This window comes from Monopterus albus, unplaced genomic scaffold (assembly GCF_001952655.1).
Source record: "Monopterus albus unplaced genomic scaffold, M_albus_1.0 scaffold6.1, whole genome shotgun sequence".
Taxonomy (NCBI): domain Eukaryota; kingdom Metazoa; phylum Chordata; class Actinopteri; order Synbranchiformes; family Synbranchidae; genus Monopterus; species Monopterus albus.
In genome coordinates, this window is record NW_018127886.1 from 3,698,028 (window position 1) to 3,715,491 (window position 17,464).

The window sequence follows — 17,464 nt, forward strand, 5'->3', positions numbered from 1 at the left end:
AGGCGGCGGCCGCTCTGGCAGCAGCCATGCCAGGGGCTGGAGGGGCCAAATCTGAAGCCAGAGGCAACGGCCCTCTGCCTGGAGGAGGAGGGCTCATGGAGGAGATGAGTGCCCTGTTAGCAAGGAGGTAGCGACACATCATATATTACTCTTCGATTCAGTACGTCTCAAAATAGGCACTTGAGTCATATGAATGAATTTCAGATCTTGTTTCATATACTACAGAAAAGTGAAACTTGACACAGTTGCCATACAGTAGATTTAGCAAACCCCAATGTTGGTCGCAATGGATTTTGTTGTGCCACCTGAAGAATAAGTTCATGTACTCATCACTCTCACTATTCCTCAGTATTATGAGATGATATGTAGTAAAATCGTAATTTAAATGCACTTTGTTGCTGACAGAGAAGTATCACTGTAAGATCTAGAGAAATCTAAGGAATTTAGGTTTTAAAAATGTGGAGTTCAGGAGGAATTGTGTGGTCTGTGCTTTATGATATTAACATTAAACATGATGATATGTTTTTAAAAATAGCAACTGTTTTTCAGAAATAATTCTGGACTCTGTCTTACAGGAGAAGAATTGCAGAGAAGGGCTCATCACCTGAACCTGACCAGAGATCAGTAAGTACCATTAGATCCTTCTTGTAAGATGATGTCATGGGGTAGGACTGGATAAGTCTGACTTCTTCCTACTCCATTCAAGCATGTACTAGGTATAAGCAAATTGATATTGGATTAGTATTTGTTGGATATGTGTAAAATTATGTGTGTTGACATATCAACTGTTTTTACATGCTTGAAAGAAAGAATAAATCAAATCAAATCAAATCAAGTATTATTTGCATTATTGATTACTATGGCAGTTATTTTCTCAAGCTATTGTTAGCTTATGTCTGTAAAATATCAGTTCATCTTTTATGTCCCAAATGTTCTAAACCCAAACATTTTACAATCATATAAGGACAAAAAGTATTAAATTCTAAAACTCAAGAAGCTGGAACATTTGCCATTTTTTTGCCAAAAATATGAGACAATTATTCAGTTATCAGAATAGTTTCCTATTAATTTTCTGTTGATCAACTAACTGTTGCAGCTCTTGTTTGGTATTAACATGGATAAAATAGGAATTGTGTAATTAAAGATCATAATTCAAGAAAGATTTTTAGCTGCTGCTATGTGGCTTTGTAAAATGCAGATATAAGGTGGAAAAATGCACAGTAAAAATGTCTGTTCCCTAAAAGTGTCTTGAATAGATAAGCTAAAAAATGACAAGCATACTGAACCCAGACACAACCTACACTGAACTCTGTGTTTCCTCATGACATCCTATTACCAGCCGGGAAATAATTCACTTTTGCAATGGTCCACCACCACTCTAGCTGGAAGATTCATGACTAAAGATATCTATTTATACATTTACAAACAAACAAACGCTGTCTGCAGGAGAGCCAGGACAATGTTCTCAGAAGAAGAAAAACAGACCAATTTCAAATCAATCAGTCCTGAGCACTGAGACTGAATCATGCTGAGGGAAAACGTGATTCCATTAACATGGGCCCTGCCAGTCTTGGACAGCAGGGGGCACTCACATGAAGCCAACACTGTGAACTGACCACACCAGCCATGAGGCTACTGCTGGAGCTGTATTTCCAACATATGAGGAAGGAAATAGTCTTATGATTAAATGAGGTTCTGACAGAGGAAGCTTTTGGTTATTCTGACAACAACACATCAAAAAGGGTCTTCAACTAAAGTCTGACCACAAGCAGCGCAGAGGGAAGTAACATTTGAACCTCACAGCACAAAAGAGTAGGAGAGAAAGGGAGGACAGACTCTGTCAATAAGATGGGCATGAACAATTTCAAGATTCAAGATTTTTATTTTCCATTTATGCATAAACAGACAGTCTAGGCATATAGGAATTCTTGTGCAGGGCTCTCCTGGAGTCAAGTAAAGATCTTTAAAGCCAAAAGCTAATTTAGTTTAACAGACATATTTAAGTGAGTGAAACATCTCCTCTGCTGTCAATGCACCCTCATATGAAAATACAAATTAAACAAATAATGTCTTGAAAAATCCATACAAAATGCTAAACGAGTTAAACTAGTTTTACAATTCATCGGAGGCAAACTGGACACTGTCATTCACCTGATGCAGCACAATGGTCATGGCTATATGGGTGTGTGTTCACACTGTATGCTTACTCATACCCAATCTGTCTTTATTGTTTACTGAAGCCTGGACAAATTGCAGTGCCTCTCCAATCCTTCTAATCTTCCAGCTGGATAAATATGTACCTGTGCCGTGCATGCACTCAGCCATTTTCTCCCACAGGGGCCTCTCACATATCACTCAGCTTTAAAGTGTTTTGGTGTGTGATGAGAAAAAACAAATACAGTAAGTAATGTCCAGTAGAGACACTAATTCACAGTGGAACCACCAGAATAAATAAGAACTGGGCAGTTTATGGAGTTTATGTTCACAACAAAAAAATGCTGAAATATTGCCCACATGTGTGTATATGCAGCGCTCTACCATGACAACGTTCTTCAGCTTCTTCCCTGCAGAGCTCTGAGGTGCCCACAGCTCCGATCCCCTGAGAAGACAACAACTGAGCCACAGGACAAGAGGAAAGTCTGAACCCTGCCCCAGGAGGAGCTCAGAGTTCCCTCTGTTGCATGGACACAGTTTGCCTAAACATCACCCAGGCTGACAGCGCACAGTGTGTGTTACAGGCCTGAGTTGCAAGGTGCAACACAAGAAGAGGAAGAACATAGAAACTACATAGAAACTAACAGCACTTCAGCATGTGGGTGTATGTGCAGGTAATTCAGCAAATGTCAGTGGCTGAAGCTGAGGATCATAACCATGTAAAAGCATATTATGTCTCTAATCGCATCCAACAGCTAAAAGAAAATCAGACAGGAGGTTCAGCTCTTGTCAATTATCTTCTTTCTTTCATACATCTTTATATTTAAAAATGTGAAAACAAGAAATCCATCCATCCATCTTCATCCACTTCATCCGGGACCAGGTTGCGGGGGCAGTAGCCCAAGCAGAGTCTCCCAGGCTTCCCTCTCCCCACACACCTCCTCTAGCTCCTCAGGAGGAACCCCGAGGTGTTCCCAGGCCAGCCAGGAGACATATTCTTTCCAACTTGTCCTGGGTCTGCCGCAAGGCCTTCTCCCGGCGGGACATGCCCGGAATACCTCCCCAGGGAGGCATCCAGGGGGCATCCCAAACAGGTGCCCAAGCCACCTCAACTGCTTCCACTCAATGTGGAGGAGCAGCGGCTCTACTCTGAGCTCCTCACAGGTGACTGCTCACCCTGATAAGAGGAATTTTCAAGTTGTCTTGCTGCATCTTTAAATTCAGCATCACTGAAATACAATTCCTCTTACTTTCACCTGAAAATGTATTTCACTAACACTGAATTTGTCAGAACAGCCTATATTTACCAAAAAATTAATTAAGCACTAATTTACATTCACAGTTCACTAACACATACACATGTGTTTTCATTCCTTATAGGGACTTTACATTGACTTGCATTCATTTCTGAAAGATTTAACCTTAACCATAACCACTACTTGCCTAACCCTAACACTTAACACTTAACCCAATTCTAGTCTCACCCTAACCTTAAACCATGCTGTCACCCTAAAATCAATGATTTACATGATGGGGACCATATGGTGTGTTAAAAGGTTTCAGTCCCCACAATGTAAGAAATACCAAGGGCACACACAGACACAAATACGTTGTCATTGTGTGCCCTCATCCATAGCTTCCTATTGGAAAGCGATCCAGAAAACAGAGGCAGATATATGTAAAGTCAGCATCGGATAATGAAGGTGGGGTTCAACCTCTGTTGCAGCAACTCAGTGAGACCATTTCCAAAGTCTGTTCGTAAAATATGGCCTCATCATTTCATCATCCCACTCTGGACTCCCACAGTGGGTTCTTCATTTGGTGCACTACAGGCCTGAATAGTGACCTGAATAATGGAGTTTAGTGTAAACACCAGAAGAAGGGCTATTACAGGAGCTCGCAGGAACATACTACTGCTCAGACATACACTGAGCTCATGAAGAAGAAGAGCAGGGAAACTACTAATAGCAGTGCTAATATAAAACACGACCTTGTGTACTGGCAGCAACACCATACTCCACAGTTAAAAACAGCACCTCATGTATTTCTTTCTAAACTGCTGTATGCCACCTTTTTCCTAACTTTACTCTGGAAAATATAGACAGTTTCACTGATAGACAGGTTCACTGTAGTGTGTCTCTGAATTCACAGAGATCTTTATCTTTGCTCTCCTATCTCACTGGATCTCAAGCCTGGTAAAATGTAGGAAAGAATAATTATATTATATATTGTGTGTGTGCAGTATTTTTGCAGCTGTGTGACTGTTATGTGCATCTTTGTGGCCATTTTGCATTTAGCTACACTTATTTTGCATGTTTTTGGAGTATATTTTGTGTCTCTAGCTGTTTTGAGTCTTTGTGGTCATTTTGTGTCACTTCAACAAAGATCCCATAAATCTCTGGACCCCTGAGCCTGTGCCCAATAGGGCCATTATGTAATGTGTCACATGTAGTAACTGTGTGTCATTTCTAAAGCTGTCTAAAGAGAAAACTCTTTTATTTTATTTTATTTTCTCCTTTTACTTTTGTAGACAAGTACTTGCTTGCTTCAGGGGATTTAACTGAATATGGGCATGACTCATCATGAATCAGATCTCTGCAGCAGTGCTATACACCTATTTATAATGTTTTAATTCCATGTGACATTCATCATTTTGGTGAATAAATGCCTTCTCTCAGTTGCTGAACAAGAAGCAGCTGCAATAAGCTTGATTTGGACAAAAACACATCAAAGCCTTCGATAATGACGAACCAACAACCCAGCAGCCACCATATAAAAATTGTGAGTCCTTAATGCTGCTCAGATGCTCGTAATGAGTCAAACAAGTTCTGACAGCATTCAGTTTACTCAAATGCCAAAGGGTTTATCCCAGAACTAAACAGCTGAGTATCTGCAGCTTGGGGCACCTCTGCAGGAGCTCCTGGAAAAAAAACATGGACAATTTCCCCTGCTCATAAAAGGCCTGATTGGAAAGTCCAACAATAATATGAAACAGCCAGACCTCACACCTGTGTGTATGTGTCTGTAGGTAACTGCACGACTGCCAATTTGCTTGCTGAGAGTCTGTTTTGGGTCTATGAATAGTTTTCTAGCGGATTGTGTTGTGTGTCTTATTCAATAAACTTTACAGCATTTAAATTTGTCGGTTTGTTTAAGGCCAGAAACAAGGCAAAGCACAACATCACATTTACAGTTCAAAGGTGGAAACATGGTCACAGCTGGAGTTGGAGTAATTGCCATAATGTCTCTTTGCCACCACAAAAAACTTAGAAGAAGGCATCTGGACATAGTTTTAGGTAGAAGACATCTCACCTCTCATCCAAGAAGCTTCATCAGTTCTGTCTGACTAGTGGTGAGCACCGTCTTCTACCTAAAAGTATGTCCAGACGCCTTCTGTTAAGTCTTTTTCTGCAGAGTTGATGATAATTATCTGGTTTGTCAAGTGAACCCTTTCACATAACATACAGTCATCTGATTCATTAAAAATCATTTTTAAAAGTATTGTGATGCGTTAATAACTCTGGTGCCAACAATACATCAACTCAAGATCAATAGGTTTTAATGTGTCCCAAGGGGACAGTCGCCTGGACCCAGCTGGGATAGTGGTGGTAGGAAGCAAGAGAGAATGCTTGAAAGGCTGCTGATGTGTGTCAGTGTGCAGCAGCTGGGAAGCTCCATCACAGCCATTACCTCCAGCTATTTAGCCTCATGCTCTGCTACTAACATGGACACACTATATGCAAGAACTACAACCATGAGCCTTGGTTCATGTCTGAGGGTCAGGACACCTGAGGGCAGAGGATAAATAGTGTTCACTACTCATCCTGTCAGCTGTGCTTCTCCTGCATATCTGGAGAAAAGTCTTTGATTATTAAACTTATATTTCATAAAATCATGGAACCAGAATTAGCAAAACTGAGGTAGAGCTGATCTACAATGTCCATATACTGGGGCAGCTGTGGCTTACGAAGTAGTGCAGGTCATCTCCTAACCAGAAGGTCAGCGGTTCCTTCACTGAACTCCCACTTGCTCCTGGTGATGTCACTAGTGTGTGTTTGGGAGTGAGAATGGGTGAATGGGCAAATAGGATGAACGTGCCTTGAGTGTGATGCAATGCGTAGAAAAGCGCTGTATAAGACCATTTGCCATATGAAACAAGACAATATATTAGAGGAGATCGAAGACACAATTCTAACTTTTGACTCCCTACCCTGAAGGGTATTTTGTTTGAGGGCTCTGGCAAATCCAGAAACGCTTATGTCTTCTCAGTACTAGGCAGTATTGTTAATAGTTTTAATATTAAAAAGAAAGAATAAAAGTTGTTTGGGGAAACATCAGAATGCTCCTGTTGCTCTCAGCCAGCTGGAAGGGCGTGTCATTGTCCTACGATAGACAGCAGCCAGCAGGCTGAGTCCTGGCAGGAAAACCAGACACTGTAAACGGACTTGCTTACATCTGCACCATGGTCAGCCAGTGTGTTGATAGTGGTATTAAAGAGTAACGGCCACAGCTGTATCTAAAGGGACCCATATGACATTTGCAGGTTTGTTTACCTGCTATTTAACGTGCTGCAACTGAACAGCCAATTAATTGTCTTTCTACAAATGGACATTAGCAGTTCACTAATCACTGGTCAATGTTTGTTTGGTGGCTCATTCAACAAGCTAAGGTGAACAACAAGGTGTGTCATGTTTTGTAATTTACCATAGTGTATGAAGGCCACGATATGCCAAACCCTGGACATAGGAAGCTTAACCTCTCACCCTAAGGTGGCATATTTGAAACATATTAAAGCTCCAAACACTGCTTGAGGTTGTATGATGGAGATATTCACTCAGTAATTTACTACCATGAACCTGTGAACAGAGTTCCCTGCAGACTTCCCTCTTTCATGTTATTAATTCAGGATAAGACCCCCTGGCAGGCCGAACACCTGTTTCCAAGCACCCAGAAAAGGGTGCTCTCTCTCCCACGACAACATTTCTCATCTCCTGGATGTCAGATGGTCAACCGGACAGAGCTTCCAGCCACAGCCCTGAGGACTCTCCGTTCCTCTTTTTGCCTCGGTTTTTATAGGATCCTGGTCAGTAGCCTCCATCCTCTCATCCAAGCAGATGCCTTAGTTTGCAGTTACCTTATTTGGCGTGCAAAATCAGTATTGCATATTTATTACTGTCAGTCCAAGCCTACTGCCCGTAACCGGCCTCCGCCCCACTGTGATCCAGCCTTGGATTCTACTTCCTCTTTTCTAGAAAACTAAACCATCTGAATACATAACAAAAATACAAAAAACTCACATCTGACTGAAATACCAAAATTCCATCATTGCTTTTAACAGAACAATCAGAATTACACACTGATTTCACATAAAACTATCAATGCCTTAAAATCAAAACATACATCTTTATATTTTGAATACTTTTCTTGACTAAACATGGATTATCATTGATCAGACATTGATCAAACAATTATCAGTTAAATCTTTACTTTTGTGCTTAAACATCATTTTTGTTACTTCCTCAGTATGCTGTGTGTCTCTTCTCTGTGTGGCGTGCACACATGAACCTTTGCAGTTCCTCATTGCAGCAGGGATGTGTCTACTGTACTTCCTCTTTCCTGTGACTACATTTTTCACTCTTTTAGATGTAAAATCACTTCTCCCCATTCTTTTAATACAATTATTTCACATTTTATTCTTACACATGTACAAGTGATTATTTCAATAAACACACACATAAATCTTTTTATGATTATCTTTACTTATTAAAAGCTTAACTTTTCTAAGAATTCTGCCACAACATTTTAATAATAATTCCTTTGTCCTCTCCAACCTCCCCTGGAACTTCCTCTTTCTCCTCTGTATCTCGGTGCTCTTTGAGGTCCATATTCACAGCCTTGCTGACAATAAGAAATGCCCTTTAGCAGGAAAGATCTGTGGCTCTTGTGTTATAGGAGTCTGCTGCTTTGCCTATAATAGAACTGTTACAGTTTTATGCAAATATGGTTTTAAGAAATCTGATCAGCTGTATTGGGACAATGAGTCAAGTCTGGAGTCGCCAGTGCTCGAGTCCAAGTCAAGTCCAAATCACTAAAAAAATAAGAGTCCAAGCTGAGTTGAGTCAAGTCCGAGTCGGACTCAGGTGCTCCCACACTAGTAGAAAAGTAATCGTTGAATATTCAGCACAGTTCAGCAGTGAAACCCTTTAAAATCTTTTCAGTCAGTAGCCAGTCAAATTTCTGACTGCACTTCTGTGACAGATAGATAAAATGTGTAAATGTATTTTTCGATTCCCTCTGAATATAAATACACTTTTGTAATCCTGACAAGGTTTAAACTTAAACTGCTTAGCCAAGCTTCTTCACTGATGTTCACACTGTTACTATAGTGTTGTTATTTCAGTTGAATGTCACATTATACATTTTATCATGGAAACATCTAAACTTCCAAAGAAAATATCACAATGACAAATATCACTTAAGTCGCAGATCAAACACCAATAGTGCACATCACTGATAATTGCTGGAAGAAGGATATTTTCAGTCTATTGATTTCTTTTATTTGTCTGCAAAACAAAGTCTTCAACTCTTTTCAGACTTTCTGATGCATCCACAGTTCTCACTGCAGCACAGCCAATCTATTTTCAGCAAACAGCTTAGAACCGAGCGGAACAAACAAACAACATAATCACACCAGATTTCACTGAGAATTCGGGGTTATAAAAACGTCCTTAACGAGGCTGTGCCGCTTTGATGATGTGTGAAAAATCCAAATCCTGTCTGCCATTCACAGAGCAGCAGAGAAAGGTGTCAGTGCTGTGAAAGCCAGGCCTAGAGGAAGAAGAGTTTCCACTCCAAACACTCCCTTATTATTTAACAGCTGGGTGTCACACGGAGGCAAAAAGTAAGGTATGAGAATATGCATATAATTAGCAGTATTTACAAAAGGGTATCAACCAAGTTTTGTCTTTATTAGGCAGTGTTAATTGTTGAATATCATCTCAGCTCTACAAGAAGATGTTGAGGTTTCTTTTTAGGGTTCAATTTTCTACTCAGTAGTAATATTTTGTCTTATAAGAATTAAATAAAACCTTTATAAACAAGATAAATATCTGAAATCTCATCTAATAGTCCAATAAACAAACTACCTAATCATTCCAATCATCCTGGGATATCCAGTAACTTTTGAATGTCAATCAATAAAACAAATGTACATGTAAAATAACAAAAGAAATTAAAAAATGCCAAAGAGACTGGATGTTATGCTCTAGATTGGCTCTATCTGACATAAAGAATCCCGCATCAGTCAATCCTTTAGTCTTATAAGAAAAACAAAATTTCTTCTTCTATGTGGGAGAAAATGCTTTGCTCTTTTTGGTGGGAAAGGCAGGTTTAATTGCTCACCACTGATAACAAGGTGCAGGCCATTAGCACAGCGGTGATTAATTACAGGCAGCAGGGCTTGGGAATTGATGAAATATTGCATCAGGGAAGAGTGAGTTAACAGTCATCTGGTTATAACTTAATGTTAATTGTCACATATAACAAATCTGACATTACAAAGCACAGTGGAGCACTCCAGGTGTTTAAAATGGAATAATACACTGTCGGGTGTTCATGGTTTTTAACTGCATGTTTTTCATACAGTACAGTATCCTCCTGGTTTCTATGGTAATACTAAAGCAGGTCCATGTTTTTCATAGTTTTGACTCTGTTCTTTGGATTCACACTGAAAGAAAAACCATTGTTTAAACTGGGTAAAGTACTTCAAAGTATAAGCATACAATGTATCTAACATTAGCTCTACCTTTATGGGCTGTAACAATAAATAATGTGAACTGTACCATTCTACATAATGACTACTTTTACTTTTGGTACTTTAAGTATATTTTATGATAATATTTTGTGCTTTTCCTTAAGCAACAATTTGAATGCAGGACTTTTACTTGTAACAGAGTGTTTTACACTGTGGTATGGCTACCTTCACTTAAGTAAACAATCTGAGCTCTTCTTTCAACACGATTTAAAAACCACCACTGTAATATGAAAGCCAAAGCACCTGAGGACTAATCCTCAGAGACTTATTATTCCATTTAAAAGGAAGGAATAAGGCTCTGATTGTCAAAAAAGGACGATGGTGGGGAAATTGGCAGATTTTGGTAAAATAAAGGCCAGGGGATCGCTTGCATCAGCAAGATTAATCTTTTGGGGATCACACAAAATTACATGTCAATCCATCTGACAATCTGTTGAGATCCAGTGCCTCAGTCTGGACCCAGGTGATGTACCAGCTGACACTGTCATGCCACTAGTGTGGCTAAAAAGGTCTACGAGTCATAGTGTGTTGATATGATTCTGATATAAGCACAAGTCAGCACTACAGTGGAATGGGAGGGCATTGTCCATATGTATCTCATTTCATATCCAGTGTGGAGTACAGAACCATTACTGTTCTATTGGCCTCTGACCACACAGTATATTAAAGCTGTAACACTCGCTGGGGGAGCTGTATATAATCCTCTCATGCCTATGATTTGTGAGTGCTGCCATCAAGTGCAGACTTTCAAAGAGCTCCACCTCCAGTCTGGGTTGATCCTGAAGAGGATGTGACTTTAGTGATGGACAAATTAACTTCTCTCCAGCTTTGAAGAATCACATTACATGAGAAGAGCTCAGAGGCTCTTTGGAATAAAAAGGGCATAAAGGTAACATGAGCCCCTCAAAATGCACTCTGCATCCTTTCACAGTATACACAAAGCTAACATACATACAGCACATGCATCGGCTGGAGAGGAAATTGACAAGGAACAATATGTCCTGGACCAGACCTCACTCATTCTTATCAGAAGCACAAGGATTCACTGCATAGGATTTCACAAATCCTAACTGATTCATTCACAAATATTCAGTGGTGATAGACGGATGTGATTAACTGCCAGGCACAGTGTGGGTCATTTTCAGATGGCACCAGCGCAGTGACAGCTGTGACTCCAAGATGTCTGCTCATCCACTGCCTGCAAATGCCACCTGGACAAGGAGCTAAAATAAACACTATTTATACTGTGTCTGGCATCCAGTAAGAACATACTGAGACAGTCTCTGAACAGAGCATTAAACTCCGCAAACAGAAATTAGAATAAGGGCAAGCCCGTCGCTTTCGGAACTAAAGGTAATTTTCTCCTGGTCATTTTCCTGTCACTCCTGCTGTAGTGACACGCAATAGAAGCTTTCACGTCTATGTCACTAAGCGCTCTGCTGCTTTTGTTGCTGAGCAATTACACAGCATACTTTCAAATGATTACAGTTGGATGATATCCCCTGTGAAGTAATGAGAGCAAACTCAGACAATGAAACATTTTGTTTGGAGTTATGATAAGCTATGTTGCAATGTCTGTTTTTCTCTAAAATAAATGAGGAGAAAATGGGGCAGTGGTCTTTCACTCAACATTTTAAAATGGGTCAACTACAATTATGTTTTGTGAGGTTGTCATTATAACAATTAGCTTATTTTTTCCTGCTTATATGTGTATATGGACCCCATTCTCCTTGCTTAATATATGGTATGAGTTACTATACATGGATGTACACTTCTGCAGCCTTTCAAACACTCATATTTTGAGGACCTTTGAGTGCAAACCTTGAACAGAATGTGTGGGAACACTCCACCGCACTGTAGTTCTGTCATGAAACAGCATTTTCTCTATTTCAGTATTTTGCTACAATTCTGTAACATATTTAACTGAGAACTGAAAAATAAGATTGAATTGTCGTCTGGAGAGGCCGAGACTAGAGAGACCCTTTCAGGAAGTCATGACACATCATTGTTCTATCAGCACCGTGCAGGTATTTTCCTAATTTGAGGAGAAGTAAAAGTCTGCTAGAAAAACAATGTAATCAAATAAGTGTTTTGGTTACTTCTTCAAACACAAATGCTAAAATCTGGTTGCAGAGTCTCAAATATGAGAATTGGCTCTATTTGGATTTGCATATGCTTCTTCACTGAAGCTAGACCACTCCACGATCTAACCTCAAACATAAGTGACTATGCATGATAGCACACTGTAGATTTGTGTCTGTGAATGGCTTTTTGGCAAACAAAAGCAATATATACACACTTAATTACCAGTCTATCAGCTGCAATACAGCTAGATAAAACTAATTTATTCTTAATACAACAGTCCTGCATTAAATTTATAGTTATTTTTGTAGTTTTTGGTGGTGCTATTGTGTTAGACTGCATTATTATTGTGTCCCCCTTGTTTACATCACTATTCAGGGGTGGGCAATTCCAGTCCTCGAGGGCCGCTGTCCTGCTTGTTTTCCAACTATCCCTGCCTGACCTGCTGCTGATTACCTGGCTCAGGTGTGTTCAGTCAGTCAGAAGCTGGAAGATACCATCTTAGATAAAAGTGGAGTGAGGAAAGATAAAGTGAATTGGTATCTTCCAGCTTCTGACTGACTGAACACACCTGAGCCAGGTCATCAGCAGCAGGTCAGGAAGGGATATATATATAGATGGACAGACAGATAGACAGATAGATAGATGGATTTTTTTTTCAAACTGCTGTTATATCTGTTATCTATCACTTCTAGTGCCTGGGCCCAGTTAAATTTGCTATATGTTTCTACCTACATGGTTTTAATAAGGTCAGAAGAAAAGAAAAAACTCATTTTAACAAAGACGCATGGTGAAGCAGTGGTTAGTGCTGTTGCCTCACAGCAAGAAGGTTCTGGTATCTATGCGGAGTTTGCATGTTCTCCCTGTTCCTCTGTGGGTTCTCTCCAGGTACCCCTGCTTCCTCCCACAGTCCAAAGACATACAGATTAAATTGCCCATACACTGAAAAAAAAAGGATTTGTTGGATTTACTTGATTGTAATGTGTACATCGGTCCCACACAATGATAATGTGTAAAACCAACATAATTTTCTTTATATTAACAGAGGAAACATGAATGAATTGTGTTGCATATACTAGCATAATTTGTGTAAATCCAAAGACCCGGTGAGTCCTTATACGAGTGAGTGTGGGTGTGTGTGGTTATCTATCTGCAAGTGTCAGCTCTGTGATAGACTGGCGACCTGTCCAGGGTGTAGCCCGCCTCTCACCCAATGTCAGCTGGGACTGGCTCCAGCCCCCCTGCAACCCTATTCAGGATAAGTGGTATAGATAATGGATGGATGGATGGAAGAAAAACATTGTAATATGAGCCACAATTATTATTATTCTTAGACATATATAATGCTGACACTTCAGGGACAGTAACAGCTAGTCCTAATACTGAATCTAAAGCTTTACACATGCAGACGTGAGGTCTGTGGGATAATTATGAAAAAATAAAGCCATTGTCATCGAGATACAAGGCTTAATGGAAGGTGTTTACACCTGAACATTACACTTATGTGAGATTGCTGAACATCTTGTTCCCAAACTATATGGCTGCGCATGATGTATGGTTTAACTCCCATTCAGCCGCAAAGACATTATTGAGGTCAGCCATGACCTTAATGTGGCCTATAGCCATTTGCCATTCCAGTCCATTCCAAAGGAGTGAAATTGGGTTGATGTTAGAGCTCAGTGAAAGCTAGTCAAGTGCTTCCACTCTGAAGTTGGATGACCAGTAATTCTCTGCTTTTACAGTATTAGACAACTAAAACAAATGATCCTATAGGTGTGTTGGACAAAAGATTGTAAGATTTTCCTTTTCAGTGTTGTTATAAAGTGAGAATGTTACAGAGGACAATGCTTCTCTTTTTAGGATGTTCACTTTCAGTCTATGGTTAAGGCAGCACTATGATTGTTCCTAGAAATACAGCCAACTAAATGTTTTAAAGATGTGATCTGTGGCCAGAGAGCAGAACCACATCAAAGCTGGACTTAAAATGACAAAAGAAAAAAGTCCCAAATTTGCTTTAAACTCCAAGAGATCACAGGGATATCAGTGCTGCCAAGAGCAGAAGAGATATTCATGTAAAATGCATAAAAATGTGCATTACCCATACAGACTGAAAGAAGCTTTCTGCACTTACCAGATGAAACTAAGTTTACAACTAAAGTACACACACATACACACACACACACAGGCTAGAAATCAGACTAAACCATCAGGTACAGAAAAATTCAGGGTGAGAAAGGTAAATGTTGAAGACCTTGGCCTTGACTTGAAAAGTGTTAAATAAAGATGCGGATAGTTCAGGTGCATCACAATGCGCAGACCTTACGATGCACCTACAGCTGTTGCGGCCTGACTGGCTGAGCCTCGTGAGGACACCTGTTGACTGGGGCAAAATAAGCGCATTTTCCCTAAATTGATCACTTACAGGCTTTCAAGGTCTAAAACGGACACACAGAAATTAACGTGCTCGGAGGAGAAAGCACCTGCAGAACTCACCTTGGCTGCTTTGGACGAGTACGGGTCGTCAAACAGAGCCCAGATCTTCGGCTGCCAAACTTCCCAGCAGCCCCTCGACCTGTCGGGACAGTCCTCGATGCCGAACCGCCTTGGCATCTCTCTGTCGTCGTCGGTGTCCTCCGGGTCCGGCGGTTCAAATATCTCCAGGGCCTCCTCTGCGTCCCGGTGCTGTCGGTAGGTCATCCAGCAGCACGGCTCCACGTCGGTCTCGTCAATCCCCCAAAATGCCAGCTCATCCTCGAAAAGTGGCCCGCACACGTCGGCCGGGCAGTGCAGCTTGCCGGTCCGGTAATAGTTGAGCACGTAGGCGAAGCGGGTGTCTGTCGAAGAAGAACTCGGTGGCACTGGCAGCGTCTGAGTCGGAGCTGACCTGCGTGTCCGTGTCTACCAGCCATGCCAGGCGGGTCCCAGGCAGGGTCCTGAGGGTGGTCTTGTAGGTTTCATGTCGAGTACCGCCCACGTTGATGATAATTTTGTCCGAGTCTTCCACTCTGGACATCTCCTCTTTCAGACATGATTTAGACGGAGGTTTATTGCCTGACTTGCGCCCTCGGTAAGAGGAAACACACACCGAGCTTATCATTTAGAAGCAGTGACCTTCTGGCTGTTCGCCCCTCCGTTACAAACTGTTTCCAATAAAAATAAAAATAAAACTACGCAAAATGCATCGTCATTTCACACCCCAGTTTTTCCAATGGTCCGTGTGTGGCTCAATTTTCCAAAAAATAATGGGTTAGTCCAGACAGCGTCAAAGTAACGCTCAGTTAAAACCACCTGTTAGAAAACACAATCTGGTGCCGCGACAAAACGCAAGTGGTCATGCTAGGTGTGTTTTTTAATTGTTATTGTCGAACAGACTGCACAATGTGACTTAAATTGGTCCCTCCAGATGCTGCACTTATTCCCCGTCCATGAACACAAGCTAATTACGCACAGTAGTACGCGCCTATAGGATGACCCATTAAGCCCGAAGTAGGCTAATATGTATCACTTCTCAAACATTTTTGAAAGCTCATATCCAAATGTCGCAACGTCAAAATCCACAACTGTTCCTGATAACTTTTCTTTTCTCCATACAAGACGAAAACGCCTGAGAATGATCCTGTCGCGCATTTAATTGTGCACTGAAATATTTCAGCGGCTCTTCCCAATGGAAACGCTCAGCTCGCATGCCAGATGTGGGGTTGTTTTCCAGCTGAGGATCTGTTGCTTCTCCACAAGTAGTCTGTCTTCCCCTTAGCGACACAACCCGGTTGGATGGTGCGCTCGACAGTTTTAACTATTTGGCTGCTGGCGGAGGCTGGAGCATGTTTGAATAACTCCCTCTGATTAAACAGAGTGGATGGGATGATGAAGTGTGTGTGGGGAGGTTGGCGCATTAACTCAGCTGTTTCATCAGTCTTCAATTTTTCTTTTTGTGGACTTTAATTTTGTACATATTACAGTCTGGATCATCAGGGGAACAGAATGACCTACACCACATAACAGTCACATAGCAGACTAATAGCAAAAAGTACAGCACTGACCAATATATGTGGATTTTTTTTTTTTTTTTTTTAGTACTCCAGTGTACTTTTTATTCTGCCTGGGGCTGCTTTAGGGTGGTACATGATACTGTATGTCTAGTACTGCATATAAATATATAGAGGATATACTGACTGATAAAGTAGATGACATGCACAAAAACAACAGCACTTGCTGTTTCACTGCATGACATGCAAAAACTAATACACGGACTAACCTTTTAAATTAAATGAATCACTCTTTTTACTTGGATTAATGTTAAATATTCAACCACAGATGGACAAGCTGAACAGGCCCAGGAGACAAAAGGCTTTAGAGGGGCCCTTGGGGCAGAGCCTCTGATCAAGTGACTGTTTTTTGATGAAAGGTCAATCAAATTATTTGAATAAGACACAAAAAGACAATAGATGCAGAGTGATTGCAAAAAGATGCAAAAGGACCACAAAGATCAAAACTACTACAAAGAGGAACAGAAAATCTACAGAAACATGCAAAGTGCAAATGCTGTAGATGTAGAATGGCCACAAAAAGGCACATGACAACCACACAGTCACAAAAACACTGCAAAGATAAATAAAATGACTACAAAAAGGCACAGAGTAACCTGATAGAGATGCAAAATGAACACAAAGACACAAAAGAACTACAAAGAGGCTCAAATGAAGTACAAATACATATAAAACAACCACAAAAGTTATAGAATACTGTAAAGACACACAAAATGACTACAAAAAGGCACAGAACTGCTGTACCAGAGAGGCAAAAGGGCCACAAAGACTCAAAACAAGCACAAAGAGATACAATGATACTACAAAGACATGTCAAGCAATTATAAAAACATACAAAATGACTGCAAATAGAGAAAGACTGGCCTCAGCTATGTTATTTGTGTCTCTCTCTCAGCCTGGGGCTCCACTGTAGGAGGGGTGGGAGCCTTTTACATGTCTGTGCTGTGTCTTCAGCAGTGGTCTCCATTGATCAACTGAAAGATGTTAGCCTATGTTATTGTCATTTCCAGGAGTAACTCAAGATGATGATAATAATGATTTCATTATTAAGCAACTATAAAGTCAAGTCCAACAGGTAGCTGTGATCCCTCTGTGTGTAGAAAACTCAAGATGCTGTTGGTACAATCTCATATTGCCACCTAGTGGATCTGACAATGAACAACGTCTAAGTGAAGCCTCCTAAATAAGGAATTTTTATTTCCTAATTAGACTCTAATACTGATAGAAAGTATGCTTTACTTAAATACCAAATACGTGAAAATACTGTTTCAAAGGCTACATTCAAAAATCAAATTATTTTTAAAGGGTAGCCTAATTCCACTTCATATGTATAGGGAGCAAGGGGCAGCACGGTGGCGCAGTGGTTAGC

General features: G+C 40.6%; 1 protein-coding gene across 1 annotated transcript in view; it reads right to left on the bottom strand.

The window, feature by feature from the left end:
• kcnc4 (potassium voltage-gated channel, Shaw-related subfamily, member 4) overlaps positions 1–15,831 on the bottom strand; it is a 24,463-nt gene extending 8,632 nt beyond the window's left edge. The window contains 2 exon segments of the mRNA XM_020620674.1: positions 14,543–14,876; positions 14,878–15,831. Of these exon segments, the coding sequence (XP_020476330.1) occupies positions 14,543–14,876; positions 14,878–15,146 (603 nt within the window). The 5' untranslated portion in view covers positions 15,147–15,831.
• Between the last annotated feature and the right edge of the window lie 1,633 nt (positions 15,832–17,464).